Below are 16,479 nucleotides of genomic sequence, written 5' to 3'. Positions count from 1 at the left end.
TGCTTCTGCCTCTCTGCAGCCGTACCTTTGAAAAAGTACTGAAATAATACATGTGCGCACTTGGCCAGCGGAGCAGTAATTGAAAATGCCTGAAGGCGCCTCGGTCCATCTCGTATTTTGGATTATTTGAACAGTCAGTCTGGTTAACAGTCTTGTTACCAGACGGTCTGCACTTCCAGCTTCCAGCTCATCCAGGGCAAACTGAACGGCAGCTGGTGGTGGGAGGGAGAGGGAGAGTGTGGTTGTATTCTGGTTACACCCGGCAGAGCCCAAGTGTGGATGTGTGTTATGAATGAAAAGGTGTGTGCACATTCAGCAATCCTTCTGCTCAGATGTAAAGGCTAGAATATATGAGTACACACTTATTAAGTGAATTAATTCTCTGTGAAAATACAGGTCTTACATATTTTTTTCTTGTTCATTCTTGTTCATTGTTTCATCAGATCCCTTCTTCCTGCCTTCTTTTACTCCATCTCTCTTTCCCTTTCCCCGTCATTTAACTTCCCTACCTCCTTCACTTTCTATCCTACCCTCTCCCTCCATCCCTCCTTTACCCTCCTTTCTTCATCGCCCCCTCGTTTGTTTTTTTCCTCTGCCTCATACCCCCCCTCATCCCCCTCCTTGCTGGCAGAGGCTCAGCTGGCCTCCCTTGACACAAAAACAAGACCGGTTGTCATGGCAACCCCCTGCAGTCCACATGAAGTGATGCACATTTATTTTTAGATGCCTCCCATTCAAGACAATCACCAACGGGTTAACAGGCACACTCGTGCCAGAGTTGCAGATAATTCTTCCTCTGTGGTAATCCGAGGCATGACACCGAGGACATACTGACATTTGTCTTCGTGGGGCTTCGGTGCATGAATCTGTCAAGGGTGGTTGATTTTTCATTATACCTTATTCATGATTATGTACTGTACTGTTCCATATTCACAACCAAAACTAAATGACGTTTTGTGAGGAAGGGCAACGCGGCATGATCCATTTGTTTAAGTGTCAGTAACATTCATAAGAACACAAGTTCTTACATATTCCATAATGACCCTCAGCAGTGAGAGAAGAATTAATTTTAATTACAGATGGTACTGATGGTCACTCATAACACAAAGTTCAATACAATACAATATTTGTAATTTGAAGCCTTGTAAATAAAACATAGCTGGTTCTCATTGAAAATCTATATTTTAGTCCTGCAAATGATTCTGTCTTTAAATTACTGCCCAGTTGATTGGTGAGGAGTGGGGCCAGTATGCTCTCACGGAGCAGGGCCAGTGTGAAGCCGAGATCTGCGCTGTATGCTCGCTGCATGAACGCGCACAGTGACAGCACAATCTACCGAGTTTATGTTGATACACAGCTCTACAGTGAAGCAATGTCACAAAATGCCAAGTTAGCGATATTAATGGGTTTTTTTGTCACTATGAAACCGTGGCGGGCTGCCGCCATCTAGAAAATTAATGGAAAACACTGCAGTGGTGTATGCAATGCGCGCGAAGGGTATGCATCGCCCCTCTGACGATTTGAATCTGTTTTTGCTGTGAAAATAAAATATGTTGTCAGAACAAAAAGTTGCAGCTGTATCATGTTACCACACAGCTATCACTGAGATGAAGCTCAGATTACTTTAGTATTTGACATGATTCACCTAATGATTGAACTCCAGAGACAGTGTAAGATATTAATCATGACTGATCAGAGAGATCCACGGACAGAGCATTTGTTTTATGTCTTCAAATGAAACGCCTTTCCGGATTGTCTTAAACGATATCCTTTGTGCATGAGTCGATCTCTCACTCTCTCTCTATTCCTCTGTCACACACACAAACATTTACTGTAACTTAATATGCAGACTTTTCTTCTTCCTATTCTTTTTTCAGCTGGTTGCTTACAGCTTAGTGGTACTTTTCAGACTCTGGCATTTGGCAGTGCCACTGATGCCCCGTGTGCCCACTCTAATAACAGCTCGTGCCAACACAAAAGGGACCTGCTGGCATTTTGCTGGCATTGTCTGAGCGAGTCCCTTTTAAGAACCTTGTCGCCGTTCCAAGTTTACACAATTTGGTTTGTCACACTCCATTCCACTGTCCACCCAATGGTCGAGCAGCATGCCAGGTGAAACAGCTGCTTGTCTTGGCTGTTTGACCCGATTAGCCAAAGCTATGAGGTCCGACTTTGTCTTGGTTTCAAGCGGAAGACACTTTCAGATTGATAATTCATATGTTCCAGTGCAATCTATTACAGATTAACTTTTATTTTCTGTTTTTTTATCTTCATTTTCATGGTTATAGCATTGGCTACATCAGGTTTGTACACTTTGGTCCAGACTGAAAGATCTGAACAACAATGGATTGCCATGATGTTTTGTACAAACATTCATATTTCCAACATGGTGTTTGCTAAAGGCTTTGATAACCCCCTGACTTTTCCCGGTATTGGGTTTTATGATCTCATAAACTTATGTGATCTTTTAACTCACAGAGCTTTGAGCACGACTGTAGATATAATCTTGTTATATCAGTCATTTATTTATTATAAGATTATTATTTTAGAATTGTTCTGCCTGAAATGTTAAACACAACGGGAATAGAAGTAAAATGCACATAAGACAAGCATGAGCGCATCAGAGAGTCACCAGCAGCAGTAGTTGATGATCCTGCATAATCACAGTTATTAGACTGGAGCCACTGTGGGAATACCAATTACATGGGGACACCAAAAGGACATTTTGAGCATGGCATTGAATTGTCTCATTGAGTTATGCAAATGTGATCCACATTAGCATAAACATATGCATGTGCAGTCTAGCAGTAATGCGCTCAGTACAAGCAAGACAAATAACGTGTGTCCACATAGACATTGGCAGATGTTTTAGCTCTGATTTTATGGTTCACTTACCTCAGAGAACATCATCGCCATCCATTATAAAACATAAGGAAGATTAAGAAATGTTTCCAGAAAAATATTTACTCTGCAATCAGACATTACTTCAAATGACGTACAAAGATCAAAAAAGTTGTCCGTGCATGATGTCCCAAAAGCACAATCATGTCGTCATTAAACAGATGAAATGGCTCCTTAGAATCAGGATGTTTGGCCTATAATCTAAGACGTTGACATCCAGAGACAGTGACCTGACCTACCAAAGACAAGATGACCTCGCACTGTGCACCAGGCACAGTCTCTTACACGAGAGGAGAAAATTCCACGACAGTGATAATTCCTTCGGGGTTTTTTTTAAACAACATTTTCTGCTGATGACCTGAAGCAGTTTTTGATTGGCCAAGAGAGATATGGGGCCGAAAAACTGCACGTGGAAATATTTTCTTGAAAACTGTAACATTAGTGAAAATGCATTTTGAGTCAATACATTTTAGTCAAAACCCAGCGTGACAGTTTGCACATGATTACATTTTAAATTATAGAGTAATATAAATACTTAAATACTCCAGGTTATCTGTCGTTAGTGGTTTGCGACCCTCTTTGTCCTCTAAACAGTCAGCCGCACATTTAACCCTGCCTTTACTTTCCCCGAGGACAGAAACTTTAAAGGGCCATATCTCATACCGTTATTAAATGCTATTGTTCGTCAGCAGCCGTTGGGTGTACAGTTCATTTTAATTGCCTTCTTCATTAAAAACATTTCAACCTGTATATCAGTAGGGTTACTCAGGGGCCTGAGTGACAGGGGGATACAAGGTAAAAAGCCTGAAGTTTAATAAATCTGTGTGCACACTCTTGAAGCAATGATTTGCAGCCCTGAACTTTTCATCCGTCGACACAATAAACCCAGGAACTCGGGGTTCCGCACCAATGCTGCCCCATAACATTCATTTTGCACATAAACGCGCATTCACAGTGGTACGTGTAAACATCTTCACTCTGTAAAGAAACGATCTTCAGAACATTTTGTTGACTTATCATGTGATGCCTTGTATGAAATAGCTGCTGTCCTTCCCCACTGCAGGGAAACTCAATGGACCAATAATCATTTTAGCATTTAGCATTTTAGCAGTAGTTTCAGTAGTAGTTTGCCGTGGTTACGTGGCTACAGAGCCTTGTAGACCTCTGAAGGTATCGCACTAATTATCAATCATTTTCATATACATGAATTTGCTTTACGACTGCACACAGTCCAGTTGTACCTTTCACACGCTAGAACCAGAATCCACAGTTCCTCTATTCGTCTATTGATTTTGAATGAGCAGATTAACTGATCAGCGTCTGTGCTCATGTAAATCTTTGAAAATGCTGGAGCTGCGCTGAAACCTTCTCTCTCTCGCTCTTTATTTTTTGCTTTGAAAGTCAATGAACTGGAATTATCCATTACTTTCAGATGAATGGGAAACGCAAAATTGACTGAGCAGTGTGTTGACTGTTATATAACCGACACACAACAAACACACCAATCCTGCAGCTGCAAACTCCTGAACCTGCTTCACAGAGAGGACATTCCCATCAGTGTGTTTATTTGAACATTCTCGTCACATTTCAGTCGTGATCCCTGGGCTTGTCCCTGGTGGGATTGTTCAAAATCATATCTATAACCACCCTGCTGCCTCAAACCATTACATGTTGAGTTTCACCACCAGCAGATACAGATGTGTTGTTGAAATGCAGCTAAAGACATTTTGTGTGGGTTTTGTTCAACTTTAACTCAAATGCGTTCCGCTGCATACTTTGTATGCATGTGATGCAGAGCCTCTCGAAATCCAACCATCCATCCTGCACTCCTCCAGGAAGATGAACGGGTATTACAGTAGCGTAGACGGGCAAATGAGACGAGAGCTTAATGCCCATGGTTAATATGGTAACAGCCCGGGGGGAAACGTTCCAGTGCACAATGTGCGTGATTGATGAATGTGTCTGAAAACAAAATGTTTTGTCCTTTCTGCTCGTTTCTCAGATTGAAGGCGAGGAGGAGCAGAGGTGTTTCGAAGAGGGCAAGGCCCGTTACCTCCAGAATAAATCAAAGAGACTTGCGGAAAAGGAGCGCCAGCAGTGACGCCGCTTTGTGACCAGAATTCAACGCCGGCAACAATAGTATATCAACCCCACACAACACATGTACTGTACAGTATGAAGGAACTAAAAACCCTCTCTCCTGTTCTATAACTGTAGCCTCCTGTAAAACATGTTATCATATTTTCCTCTGCTACACACCAAAGTGTCCACGTATAGCTGTACATGTATTTAAACGTGAGAGTACGTATTTTTAATTTGGCTAGATTTTTAATGACGTATGAAGACCATTCATGATCTATGTCAGTGCAAAGTGACGGTCTGACTGTAGGTGGAAGTGAGAGTACTATTTTGTTTTAAGTATATTTTTGAATATGAAGACTTGATGATTTGTGTCAGTGCAGAGATAGTCTGAGCGCAAGGAAAATGATGAATAATAATGAATAAAAGATCCAAGCGTGAGTCTGGAGCTCTGGCCTTGTGTCCTTGATAGCTTGATGGTGATGATGTCATTGTCTTGGGCATGCCTCGGCAGAGAGGGCCCACGCTATTAATCTTCTGAGCACTGTCTTTCAAATAGGAATCAGGGGAGCTCAGGGGCTTTGACTCAACTCGCATCTCTCCCACGCCGCCTGCCCTCCCCCTCCTGCCTCTCCGCTCTCCTCTTCCTCTGCCTGTCTGTCACACTCTCACTCCAGCATTCGCTCTGCCTTACCTCGCTCCCCTTTCCCTCTCCTGGTTACCGTCATGTCCTCACCCGTCTCCGTTCTCCTGCAATGTCACTTACTTTCTTGCTCCTCTCCTTTTACTCTCTGTCCCTCTGTCTGTCTCCTCCGTTCTTCTCCCTGCCTAACCGTCTTTGTCTCCAGATAAGATGTGAGGACTCATCGAAGCCTGATGGGAGTCAGAAATTTAGCGGGAAAAAAATGTCAGTATGTGGATATTTCTGTACAGAAAGATCAGAACAATGAATTGAGGTCGGCAGCAGCTGGTGAGAAATCAATATCAATATGGACATGCAGTGGCTGGAAAGGCTGTGATTAACAACCTGCAATATAAACTGTTCAAATATTTAGCTGGACTGGCCTGTTACGTGTGTTAACAACACTTAAATCAGTAGTTAGGCTTCAACCCTGTGGAACAGATAGCAAAGCACTAATATGAGCTAAAAACACAAAGAATTGAACGCCACAACAGGTTTAAACATCTGCTAAATGCCCTTTTTGTTTGGGACAGTTTTCCTCCTCGTTCTGTTTTTCTTACACCGCCAGAATCCCATTTGTCATTGGACCTTGAAGGTTATTGTTTTTTTGTTTGTTTTTTCTCTGTGAGTCCCTCTGGCACAGTCTGTGTGCTTTTCATTCCCCATATGAAAATAAAGTTAGGCTCAAGCTGCACAGGGGCAATATATATATTTTTAACCCCAATTGAAGTCGCGGCATCTTGTGGGAGAAGGAGAGCTAGATGGCAAGATAGGACTAATTTTGACTCATTTTGAAAAGCATCTTTTCTTTTTTTGCATATGTACAACATCAGCACAGACACACCACATTCTTCCTGGTAAATAGTCGTTTCTCATCATTCAACAGTGTTCCTCACGGTCTCGGCCATTTCGGCTGGTAGCAGCTGGCTTTTATATGTCGAGACACAATATGGTAACCATGGTTACCATGGTGGAGGAACCGACTTGAAATAGAAGAGAAGGAATTCAAGGAGATCTGCTTTAAATTGCATCATTGCAGTCACTTGCAAACAATCTGGCAGTATATACTCAGCACACTCGGAGACTGTGGACAATGGCACTGGATGAAGATGCAAGTCAAATTGCTCCTTACCCCCAGAGGTTAATGAAATCACGGCAAAACCTGAACTCATATTTCCACACGTCTTGGGATCTAAATTCAGGGATCGCCGCCGTCTCAGTGCTCTATTCCATCATGAAGAGACTGACGAGGCTACTTGGAAGATGAATGATCCTCTGGTGCAGGAGGAAAACCATTAAGGACTCTGAAAGGAAGGATAAAATGATTAAGTGGGGTGGTGAAGAGCAATAAACCCTCTTGATTTCATTTCAAACTGACACCGCTTTGCATTTTTTCTCCCCTTTGTACACACAGCTGGAGAACGCCCGCGTTGTCCGACATTTACTGACAGCGGGGGCTCTACTTCTACACACGAAAGGAGACACCGAGGCCTGAACGCATGCCGGGCACATTTTACTTCAAGGTCCCGTGAAAATAAGTATGTCGATATTTGCGTCAGGCCACACTTATGGTAAGGTGTTGCTGGCAGAAGTTTCACATGCTCAAAAATCTGAGTCTCGCATGGAGAAGGGCCAACCTATTGAATGTTTTTACAGTTTCTTTTGTAAAAAACTTGTTTTGTTTGTTCTTCCTGGAACACCTTCATAGAGCGGAGATGTGAGTCCCACACTCGGCCTTCTTCTTTTTTCTGGGCTTGGAGCCAGCAGGGTTTTCCTTGCAGAGGAGTAGGTGACAGGCCCTACTTTGTCTGGCCTGGAACCTCCCTTTTTTTTCTTTTTTCTTTTTACAACCACACAGGGAGTATTGGGACTCTTACTAAATTAGGCTACCTCTGACTGTAAGGTACAAAAACTCCTCCACGGAGAGGTGGCAAGTCTCGGAGGACATGGAAAAGTGGATTGTAAGAGGGCACATCAGCAGGACATTCAATTCAGTGATATGTCTTAAACAGCTGTGTGTGTGTGTGTGTGTGTGTGTGTGTGTGTGTGTGCGTGCGTGTGTGTGATGTGATGTGTGATCATGGAGATGACGTTGAGAGTGGATGGCAGCCGGGTGCCAGTGGAGCCAGTGGGCGGGAATGCCTTCTGTTACTTTTTACTTCCAGGTCACCTAGCATCACACAGGGGGAGCTGGAGATGGACAGAGTCTGCTTCTTTCAACAAACCCTCTTGCACTTTCCAATTCTAATGATGGACTTGTTTATGTCTCGGGCACCAAAATAAAGAGGCTACATGTCCTGTACTTGTCCGTGCACCAATACATTTCAGAATCCAAAACGAAAAAAAGGTCCGTAATTGGCTGTTGGGTGGCTGAAAATTCAGTCTTTGTAAAACCTCAATAACACACATGGTTACTGTTTCCAGTTTCATCACTATAGGGTTGAGGATATGCAGTCACATCAAGATGGTGGAGTCCAACAAGGCGAGCGACATGAGTGCTCCGACAACCTGAGGTAACAGGCAATGTTCGTGCCCCTAGTGGTTCCGGGTGGTATTACTGTTTGGTCACTGTCGTAAAGATGCTGCAGTAGCGAGACGCAGGTAAGGACTCAGGTACTTTTCTCCTCAGAGCTCCTGAGGAAGTTGTCGACACCACTTTAGAGATAACGAAGGAGAAGAAAGAAGTTTGTACACTGAAGCTCCTACTTTGTTTTTTGGATCCTAGCGGCAGCTAGCCAACCTTTAACAAGCCGCGCTCTTAAACCTATATGCAATTAATTTGGTCACCTATAACTATTGAATGGATCAGCAGGGAAGCTCAGCGCTGAATATCCTGGCTGTGTGTACAGTATACCGCACTGGCAGCTCCCAGGTGTGGTTGTGTGTGTGTGTGTGTGTGTGTGTACAGGCAATCCATTCTAATATATGGGAGGCGTGGGAGCGCGCAAAGCACTCATCAGACCATCCAGCAAACAAATGAAAATAATCATAATGGTGACAAAAACCGAGACACTGGGGACCTTTCTGTCTCTCCTCTCATGCAGGGCCTATTAGTTTTTCTCGCTGGGTACAATCCAAGCCCTGAGGGGAGGAAGCCGTCCTCACAGAAAAAAAATCATCCAGTCTTACGTAACAATGGTATAAGGTCAATGAAAAGGGCCCAGTTACAGGAGCATAAAGAGCACGAGAAAACAACAAATGCGGCTGATACAGATAGAACGCAGCAGTCCCTCCTGACAATATAGACCTATATATGCATGATGCATATTGATCCACGCTATTATATCTACTTATATACTATAACCATCTCTTATTTCCCCTGGTGTCCTCTTCTTTTTATCAACTCATTCGAATGAGAGCCTTTAGTGACAGCAGCCTGTTGTTCATTCAGAGCCTCTGTGCACCGTGCAGGAGCAGCTCCCGCTCCGTCAAAACGCCGCCGACCTCTTTTCTTTTTTGTTCATGAATTATTTCTCATTGCGGCTCACTCCCACGGCCGCGGAGAGAGTCTGGCCCGCGGACGAGCCTGAGCCGACGGGAGCGCGCGGCCAGCCATGCCTCATCCAGTCGGCCGCTCGCCTCCTCAGTGTCGCGACGTAGGACGGAAGGAAGGAGGCGAGGACGCGATGCGCGTTTGGTTGCTTTCTTTTACCCCCAAATTACGCGCTCCTCTTTGCGCCTGGCGCGTCGCGGGAAGGCACTAATGGTTTTTTTTGGTTTTTTTTACCCAACTCGTCGATGATGTGTGTCTGAGACAAAGAGGCCAACAAGACACGAGGGGAGTACAGCTGTGGTGATGTGCGGCTCCGGGGCTCATCCTTCATCTCGCAGCTCATTTCTTTAACCTGAAGCTGCTGCTCAGGTTGTCTTTGGGGTGGTGGGGGGATGTAAACGCTGGGAAGCCACTTTTACGCACCGGAACTGATGTGACTCAAACGAGTGTTCTTCATCGGCCGGAACAATGAGCCTGATCGTCTTGTGAGGAGGTAAGATATGAGACACACACACACACACACACACACACCGCTGATCACAGTAATGCCACCCTCAACTGCCCAGCAGCTCATTTTAATGGGGTGTAAGGAAACAGCAAGGCTCCTTCCCAAACAGGTGGTGTCCTGAAGCCCACACGTGAACATGTGCACTGACACCTCACATTCCTGCGGTGCTATACCGTGCAAATCCGACCCCGTTTGATTGGTTAACTGACAACCAAATGACATGAAAACCAAATGACATGAAGTGGACCAACCGAGAGGTGCACTTACAAATGTGAGGCTGCTCTGAAGGCTGCACACTCCACTCCACCGAGGTCGAGGGCTCTCACAGTAAGAATGTGCAGGACGAAGTGTGGCAATTACGCAGAGCCGGTTGGTATATGGGATTACTGGATATGATTATACACCGTGTTGGTGACGGAACGAACAATGCACCAGTAACAGATACAAAGAATCCAGCGCTGTGGTGTGCCATGGAGCATCCTGTAATCACGAATGCTATCATGCAAACCATCTTTGCTTCGCAACTCCGCCACTGATTTTGTTTTATAAATGCTACTTCATGTATTCCTCCTTCTAAATATTAAGTCGGCCATCTCCTGTTTTAATCTGGAATTTTAGAAGATGTGTGATTTGCTGGTGTTGCAAAGTGAAAATGAAGAGTAGAAGAGTGAATGAATACTTGTTTTTTTCAGACGTAAACCTATGGAGTTTGGCTTCATATTGACTCTCTCCATTCCCGCAGCATACACAGTGATGGTAGACATAAGATCCTGGTTTACATTTACAAATCCAACATTTGAACGTTCAGTTATTTGCTTGTCAACTGCCTTTTTTCTCGGTATAATCTCAATGAGGTTTTTTTTTTCTGCTACAGTTTTACTCCATCACTTTTCTTGACATGAACATCTGACTTGAGACAAAAGGAAGTTAAGATACCAGAGTTATGCTATGGCATTCAGAAAAAGCAAAGTCAATGCTTTAAATGTCTCTGTTGTGTGTAACACATTCACCACTGTCCACAGCATCTTTTCACGGTAACCAGGAAAAAAGATTGTGAAATGCGGTGGCAGTTTGATCTTTACTTCCTATCAAAATGTTATATTAATGTGTTTTTCCAAGATACAAACAGATGACAGAGTGATTGCACGCAGCCACGAGTCTGAGTGGCCATTGGAGGAATATCGTCACAGCCACTGCTCAGAGGAAGTGCTGCAGCCTACATGTGACAGTTGCTGCTACACCACAAAGCCTCACTACAGATCTCAGTGCTTCACGGGGCATATGTGACATTTTGTTTGTCACACGTTGTTTGGGCCCTGTCATTTTGAGAGCGCGCCAGGCCGCGTTCACGCCGTGCTATTTCCCCCCACAACACACTGAAAAAGAGTCTGGCTCCCCCCAGACAGCATTATATGGCATTGATGACAATTAGAGGAATATTTGAATAATGTTCTAAGTTTTTAATCAATTTAATTTTAAGTTTTTTTAATGTATTCCATTGTTCCACCACCATTAAAATGCTCGGCCGTTTCTGAGGTGAACTGTAAACCCTCTGCCATATGGCGCCCGGTGATCCAGCTACAGTCATAGTTGGTGGCAGCTTAACATAAACAGGAAGAGAGCCTCTAGGGTTACACTTGTGATGGAAAATTCAACTACTGACTCTGTGACAAGCTGACTGCTCCGTTCGGAGAAGTGCTTAAAATGTGAATCAGGACCATCAAGCTGCATTTTCGGCTCGTGACCCTTAAAAATCTTTCACCTTATTGGTTGATTTGTGCCTATAGGCATCCTGAGAGCACCTGCAAACTTCGGGTTCACCTTAGGTGTTTTACTGCAGCTTTGTGTTACAGGACAATCAAGTGTGGGGAGGGAAATACGGAAATCACAGTAAATATGACACATCATTGCTGGAAGCTGGCTGTGTCGAGCTTGGTTGCGATAGTTTAAATAAAGAGAGACTTTCTAAAACTTTTCTTACATTTTGAGTTAGACCGACAACTCTTTTGGAAGTTGCTCTTATCAGCCACAATGTTGGTTTGGAATGGTTTAACTCTTGAAACCAGATACCCATTGAGCATGTCTTAATGGTGTTCATTTCATGTTTACTGTGGAGGGAAGAGCACAAAAGACCCCATTTAACTGCACTCCACTGCGAGGGCCAATTAGAGCCGAAGTTTTAGATTTCCTCAGAGCACCTCTGAGCACAATACCAATGAAAGTAACTGATGAGCATTTAATCAGTGATACTTAATCTGATGTTATTTGATATCCAAGATCATACCGCATCACCGTAACACGTGCTTGACTTAGCGTGTGCAGCCCCGTGGCATCATCTCCTAATCATGCCCGATTGATTGACGCTTTCCTCACCTTACCCTTGTAAAATGACTGTCTGATGTATGAAGAGTTTTTTTTCCACTGTTGACAACATGAGTTTCAGGATAATAAAAACAACAATGATAAATAAAAACAATACATTTCCCTTTTTAAACTTTTTTTATTTTCAAGAATTGCTGATTCTAGAAGAAGTGAACTATAAGTAGTTTTACACTTGGTGCTAGGGAGACTATTCACTTCTTTCTCTCAAAATGAATTGAATTTAGTCGTGAACCTATTAGCATATTGATCAAAGAGGTTGCATTACATTCAATTTGTTGGTTTGATGGAGAACCTACAGCAGGGGGATATCGATTCAGTGGGGAGGCTGTCTTAGCTTACCTCCCTTGCAGGAAGGTCAGGGGTCAAGGTCATCGAGAACCCCAAGAGCTTTCTAATATCTGAGCAGGGTTTCATTGGTTCAGGTTGGAGACTTCTGGACTTCTTGGAGAGGGAGGCTTCCAACTCACTGCGCCTCCCGGCTGTGCATTAATGGAATGCCGTGATGAAACGGAAGGCGCATTTGCTCACAACATGTTACTGTTGTTGTTTCAGTCCTTGAGTTTGTGCAATTGTGCATGTTTGCCATCCGGTGTCATGTGCTGTAAGTGGATACTCTACAGTGCAAGCAACTAGTGAGAGTTATTCACAATGGGAAGATCATTATACACTATAGGAAATGTAAGCTGTCATCTGGTATCAAATTCAGAGAGCCCTCCGATAACAACAAACTTCTACTACAAGCGGACCATTGGCCTTTTTTTACCACAAATAGGCTGCATCACACTGTGGGTGAGAAACACTGATTTGATAGGTCAACTGTAGATAGCAACACTTGACAATAAATATGAGGATGAGCTTGATTGAATAGACCTTATTTGTATTAGAATGGAAACGATATAGAATCAACTTCAAAGAAACAATTTATTTTAGAATTCAAATTATGTTTGAAATTTATGATTTATAAAGTCTCACAGTAAAAGGCATTTTACTGATATGAAAACCCCACGTGTGAAACTACACTACACTTTCAGATGCAGATTGATGACGATTCATAACTACAGAATAGCCTACTAAAATATTATATGGGGAGAATATATGGAATTATTATTGAGAGGGAGAGAGAGAGTAATAATAAATCCCCTCTAAATGATCATAGCATGACTGTTAATCAGCTGACATGAGATTTATTTAGCTATTCTGATTCTGAAAAAAGTGCTTAACCTCCAGACAGATGCAGTTGCTATGCAACATATAAAAATAAGAGATCCGGTCTGGTTCCAGTGCAGTGAAGCAGAGTGTCTAACGTGATGGTGGTTTTATCAATGGCTGATCTGATGAAGGGTTGATGAGCACATGTCAGTTATTGGTACTGCAACGAACCATCTGTCTGTCATGTAAATAAAAACAGCTGGGAGGGAAGGCCAGAAGCTGAGCATGTCCCCATGGCTGCTATGTAAAGTTTCTAATACTCTGCTCTGCCCCCTCCTGTGGGTGTGAAGCCCAGTGTGAACACACTGTGAGGGAACAGGAATGTTTATATATATATTAGGTAATCGTCGGCCTGGTTTGTGCTGACAATTTCCCTTCATTCATTCATTCATTTTACATTAAATTACTCTATTATCTTGTGACAAAGTGCATCTATTTTGTTATCTGAGCCTTTCTGCAGGACAGCGGGTTAAAGCTGGTCCTCACGACTGTTTGTTATTCAAGGCGGAACTTCTCTCTAGTCTGATAACTGATAACTAGATAATGATTTCTCACTGGAGATGAGTGATGACTGGTCTGTGTTTTGAACTCCGGGCCACTGTAATCGCTCATGGGGTGAAGGAGAGCACCTGCACTGTGTGGGTGACACATGTACACCAGCTGAATCCATGATCAAATCTATGATAAAATACTTGGAAGAGTTTTGCATCATGTATCTGTATATGTATCAGTATTTGTTCTGATGTGGAACTAAACCAACAACAATATAAGAAAATGTGAAATATCATTTTGAACTGTAGAAATTATCAGTTGTTCAAATACGTGTCTTAATTCTAATATTCGCTGTGAATTTTTTGTGTCCTCTTCCATCACAGATCATTTGCGTCACCTTAGCTTGTAATTAACTTTTTTTATTTTTAATAATTCCCATTCACTCCCACCAGGAAGCTAATTTTCTGAACATTTTGAGTAATAACTATTAATACCCCACTTTAAAATCAGGAAAATGCGCGTGGTTAATCATCTCAGCGACCTGAATGTTCCTTTGCTACAAATGTGAAACCTGTTAACTATTTGTTTTTTTATATGATGATAGAAAGCATACAGTTCCTTGTGAAGGACTCTATACTTGTAAGGGCTGTGTATATATATACAGTATATATATAAATACTTTTTTAAATTAAAAAGTTCAACTGGCTTTCAAAAGACATCTATTGAACTAAAAAGTCTCAGTGTATTCACACAGAGCCGACGCCGAAAAAATGAAAATTGGGCAGATCATGTTGGAGTTTTAGCTAATAGATGATAAATGACAATTACTTTTGCTGAAACTTCGTTCAACTCCCCTTCGACTTCAGTTAAACATTGGTGGAGAAGAACGAGCAGCTGGAAATGCCTTAGAGGAAATTGATGCTACCGAGCAGTCCAGTCACTGTTGTTCAGTGGCATCGCCAGCATGTATAATTACATTTCTAGTGAGGTTCACCTCGGGCTATGACATAAGCCCCGACATATTGCATAGGACATGGCATAGGGTTTGCAACTAGGCCATACTTACGCCATTGGTTCTAGTATTTTACTGGCCTTTTGTAGAATACAGGTCCGTGATTGTCCTCCGAACTAGTCTTGCTCACCTTTGTTCAGATTCAGTTTAGAAGTGTGGTGCATGCAGTACGTCCAGGATCAAAGAACAAATAAATGGACAATTAGAGGTCAGTCAACATAACTAAAGGAAACAGGTTACAGCTGGGAAAAAATAACATGTTTACAGACAAGAAATACAATTTACACATCTATAAATCCAACAGAAGTTCACTGTCATCGGATGCTTTGTAATGGACGGACAGTGGAGTGCGTTAGTACTGGGCAGCTCCCTAGCACGAGTGTTTATAGCTGTAAAAGTGAAGCAGGGTGTCGGTGCACATGTCAGACCTGCTGACGACGTTCAAAGTAAAAGCAGCCGTCATGGATAAGCATCAGAGATGTAATATTAAACACCAGGGCTGTGCTCTGGGGAAAGCTGTGCTGCCTCCTGGGGTAGAGTATTTACCTCTCCGACAGCTCCAGGGATGAGTGGCTGGTCAGGCAGTAAGACCCCATGCATTGCAGCTGTCGGCAGTGAGCTTATAAAAGAGGTCCTCTCTCTCCCACTCCTCTTCTTCTCAAGCCCTTGATAAAATGAAGCTTAGAGATGTGGATCAACACCACACGTGTACACCAGCTTTCAATCTGCACCACACGACATGATGCTGATTGAACTTGTTTCCTTGGAACAGGTTTCTTTGTAATTACTGGCTTGATCTCATTTAGACACACTCTCATCCGTTTTGGCCTTTGATTTAATGGATAAATCCATCTTTGTGCCTGCCAAAATCTATCCAGACCGAGCGGCATCCCACCGTGACGTCGGCCATTGGTTGGTGAACTGCCGTTTTGAAGACTTTCGTTTGGCCTACCAGCGCCATCTTGGTATTTTTGAAACGGGACATATAGGAGGGGGAGAGGGGTGTCGGTCTGATTGGGAGCTTGTCCACTGCGCGCCCAGCTGCTGTAAATCACGCTGTATCATCACCGTGCTTTATTGTCTATTTTACTCTAAATCAGAGCAATCATTGAAACTAGTGATTGAAACCAGAAACTCCCCAGAATCTCCTCATATAATGGAAAACATAAAACATTTGTGGTACACTATAAGATCTTGGAAGAACATAACTTGTGACAGCCAAAGGCATCATTCCTATCATCCAGAGTTTTACCCTGTAATGAAAACCTTATGATTTGGACCAAAGTATCTCTGTTGGAGTCATAGTTATTATAGTTAAAGAGTCAAACATTGTTTGATGGAATCAGTTATTGTCATTCCAAGGGTCATTGTTCCACCAAATTTTATCAGGTCAAAATACAAACGATTTACTGCACCGTCGCTCCAAAGCTGTTGTTCAGATTTGGATGTAAACAGATCATGTTGGGGAAGAGGAAAATGAGTAATTATTGAAAGACACGTTTCTACTTTCCAATCTCCCTTGTATCAACACCTCAGTGAATGCATGCAAAGTGTTAACATTCAATATCTCGATGCTGGAGCAAAAGTCTTTACGGCGAGTGTGCAATTGTTGGTGCTGATTTCCCCTGTGTAGAGGACGGATTAGTCTTGGAGGCCCAGGGGATTGTGGGTGATCAACCTGTTGGATCTATTATGGTTTTGAAGCCCGTCAGTCAAGGGTT

General features: G+C 42.9%; 2 protein-coding genes across 4 annotated transcripts in view; both read left to right on the top strand.

Annotated features, from left to right (window-relative positions):
- The window catches only part of acot7 (acyl-CoA thioesterase 7), a 41,833-nt gene extending 36,412 nt beyond the window's left edge, over positions 1-5,421 (top strand). For all 3 annotated transcript variants that reach the window (XM_035644464.2, XM_035644465.2, XM_035644463.2), the window contains one exon: positions 4,904-5,421. In XM_035644464.2, the coding sequence (XP_035500357.1) occupies positions 4,904-5,002 (99 nt within the window). In that variant the 3' untranslated portion in view covers positions 5,003-5,421. The remainder of the gene's footprint in view (positions 1-4,903) is intronic.
- Positions 5,422-6,458: 1,037 nt separating this feature from the next.
- Positions 6,459-16,479, top strand: part of LOC118316547 (probable G-protein coupled receptor 153) — a 31,547-nt gene continuing 21,526 nt past the window's right edge. The window contains exon 1 of the mRNA XM_035644460.2: positions 6,459-9,648. The gene's annotated coding sequence lies outside the window, so the exon portion shown is untranslated. The remainder of the gene's footprint in view (positions 9,649-16,479) is intronic.

This window comes from Scophthalmus maximus, chromosome 3, assembly GCF_022379125.1.
Source record: "Scophthalmus maximus strain ysfricsl-2021 chromosome 3, ASM2237912v1, whole genome shotgun sequence".
In the NCBI taxonomy this organism is placed as follows: domain Eukaryota; kingdom Metazoa; phylum Chordata; class Actinopteri; order Pleuronectiformes; family Scophthalmidae; genus Scophthalmus; species Scophthalmus maximus.
Note: the sequence above shows the minus strand (reverse complement) of the source record. Positions and strands in the feature narration are given on the sequence as shown.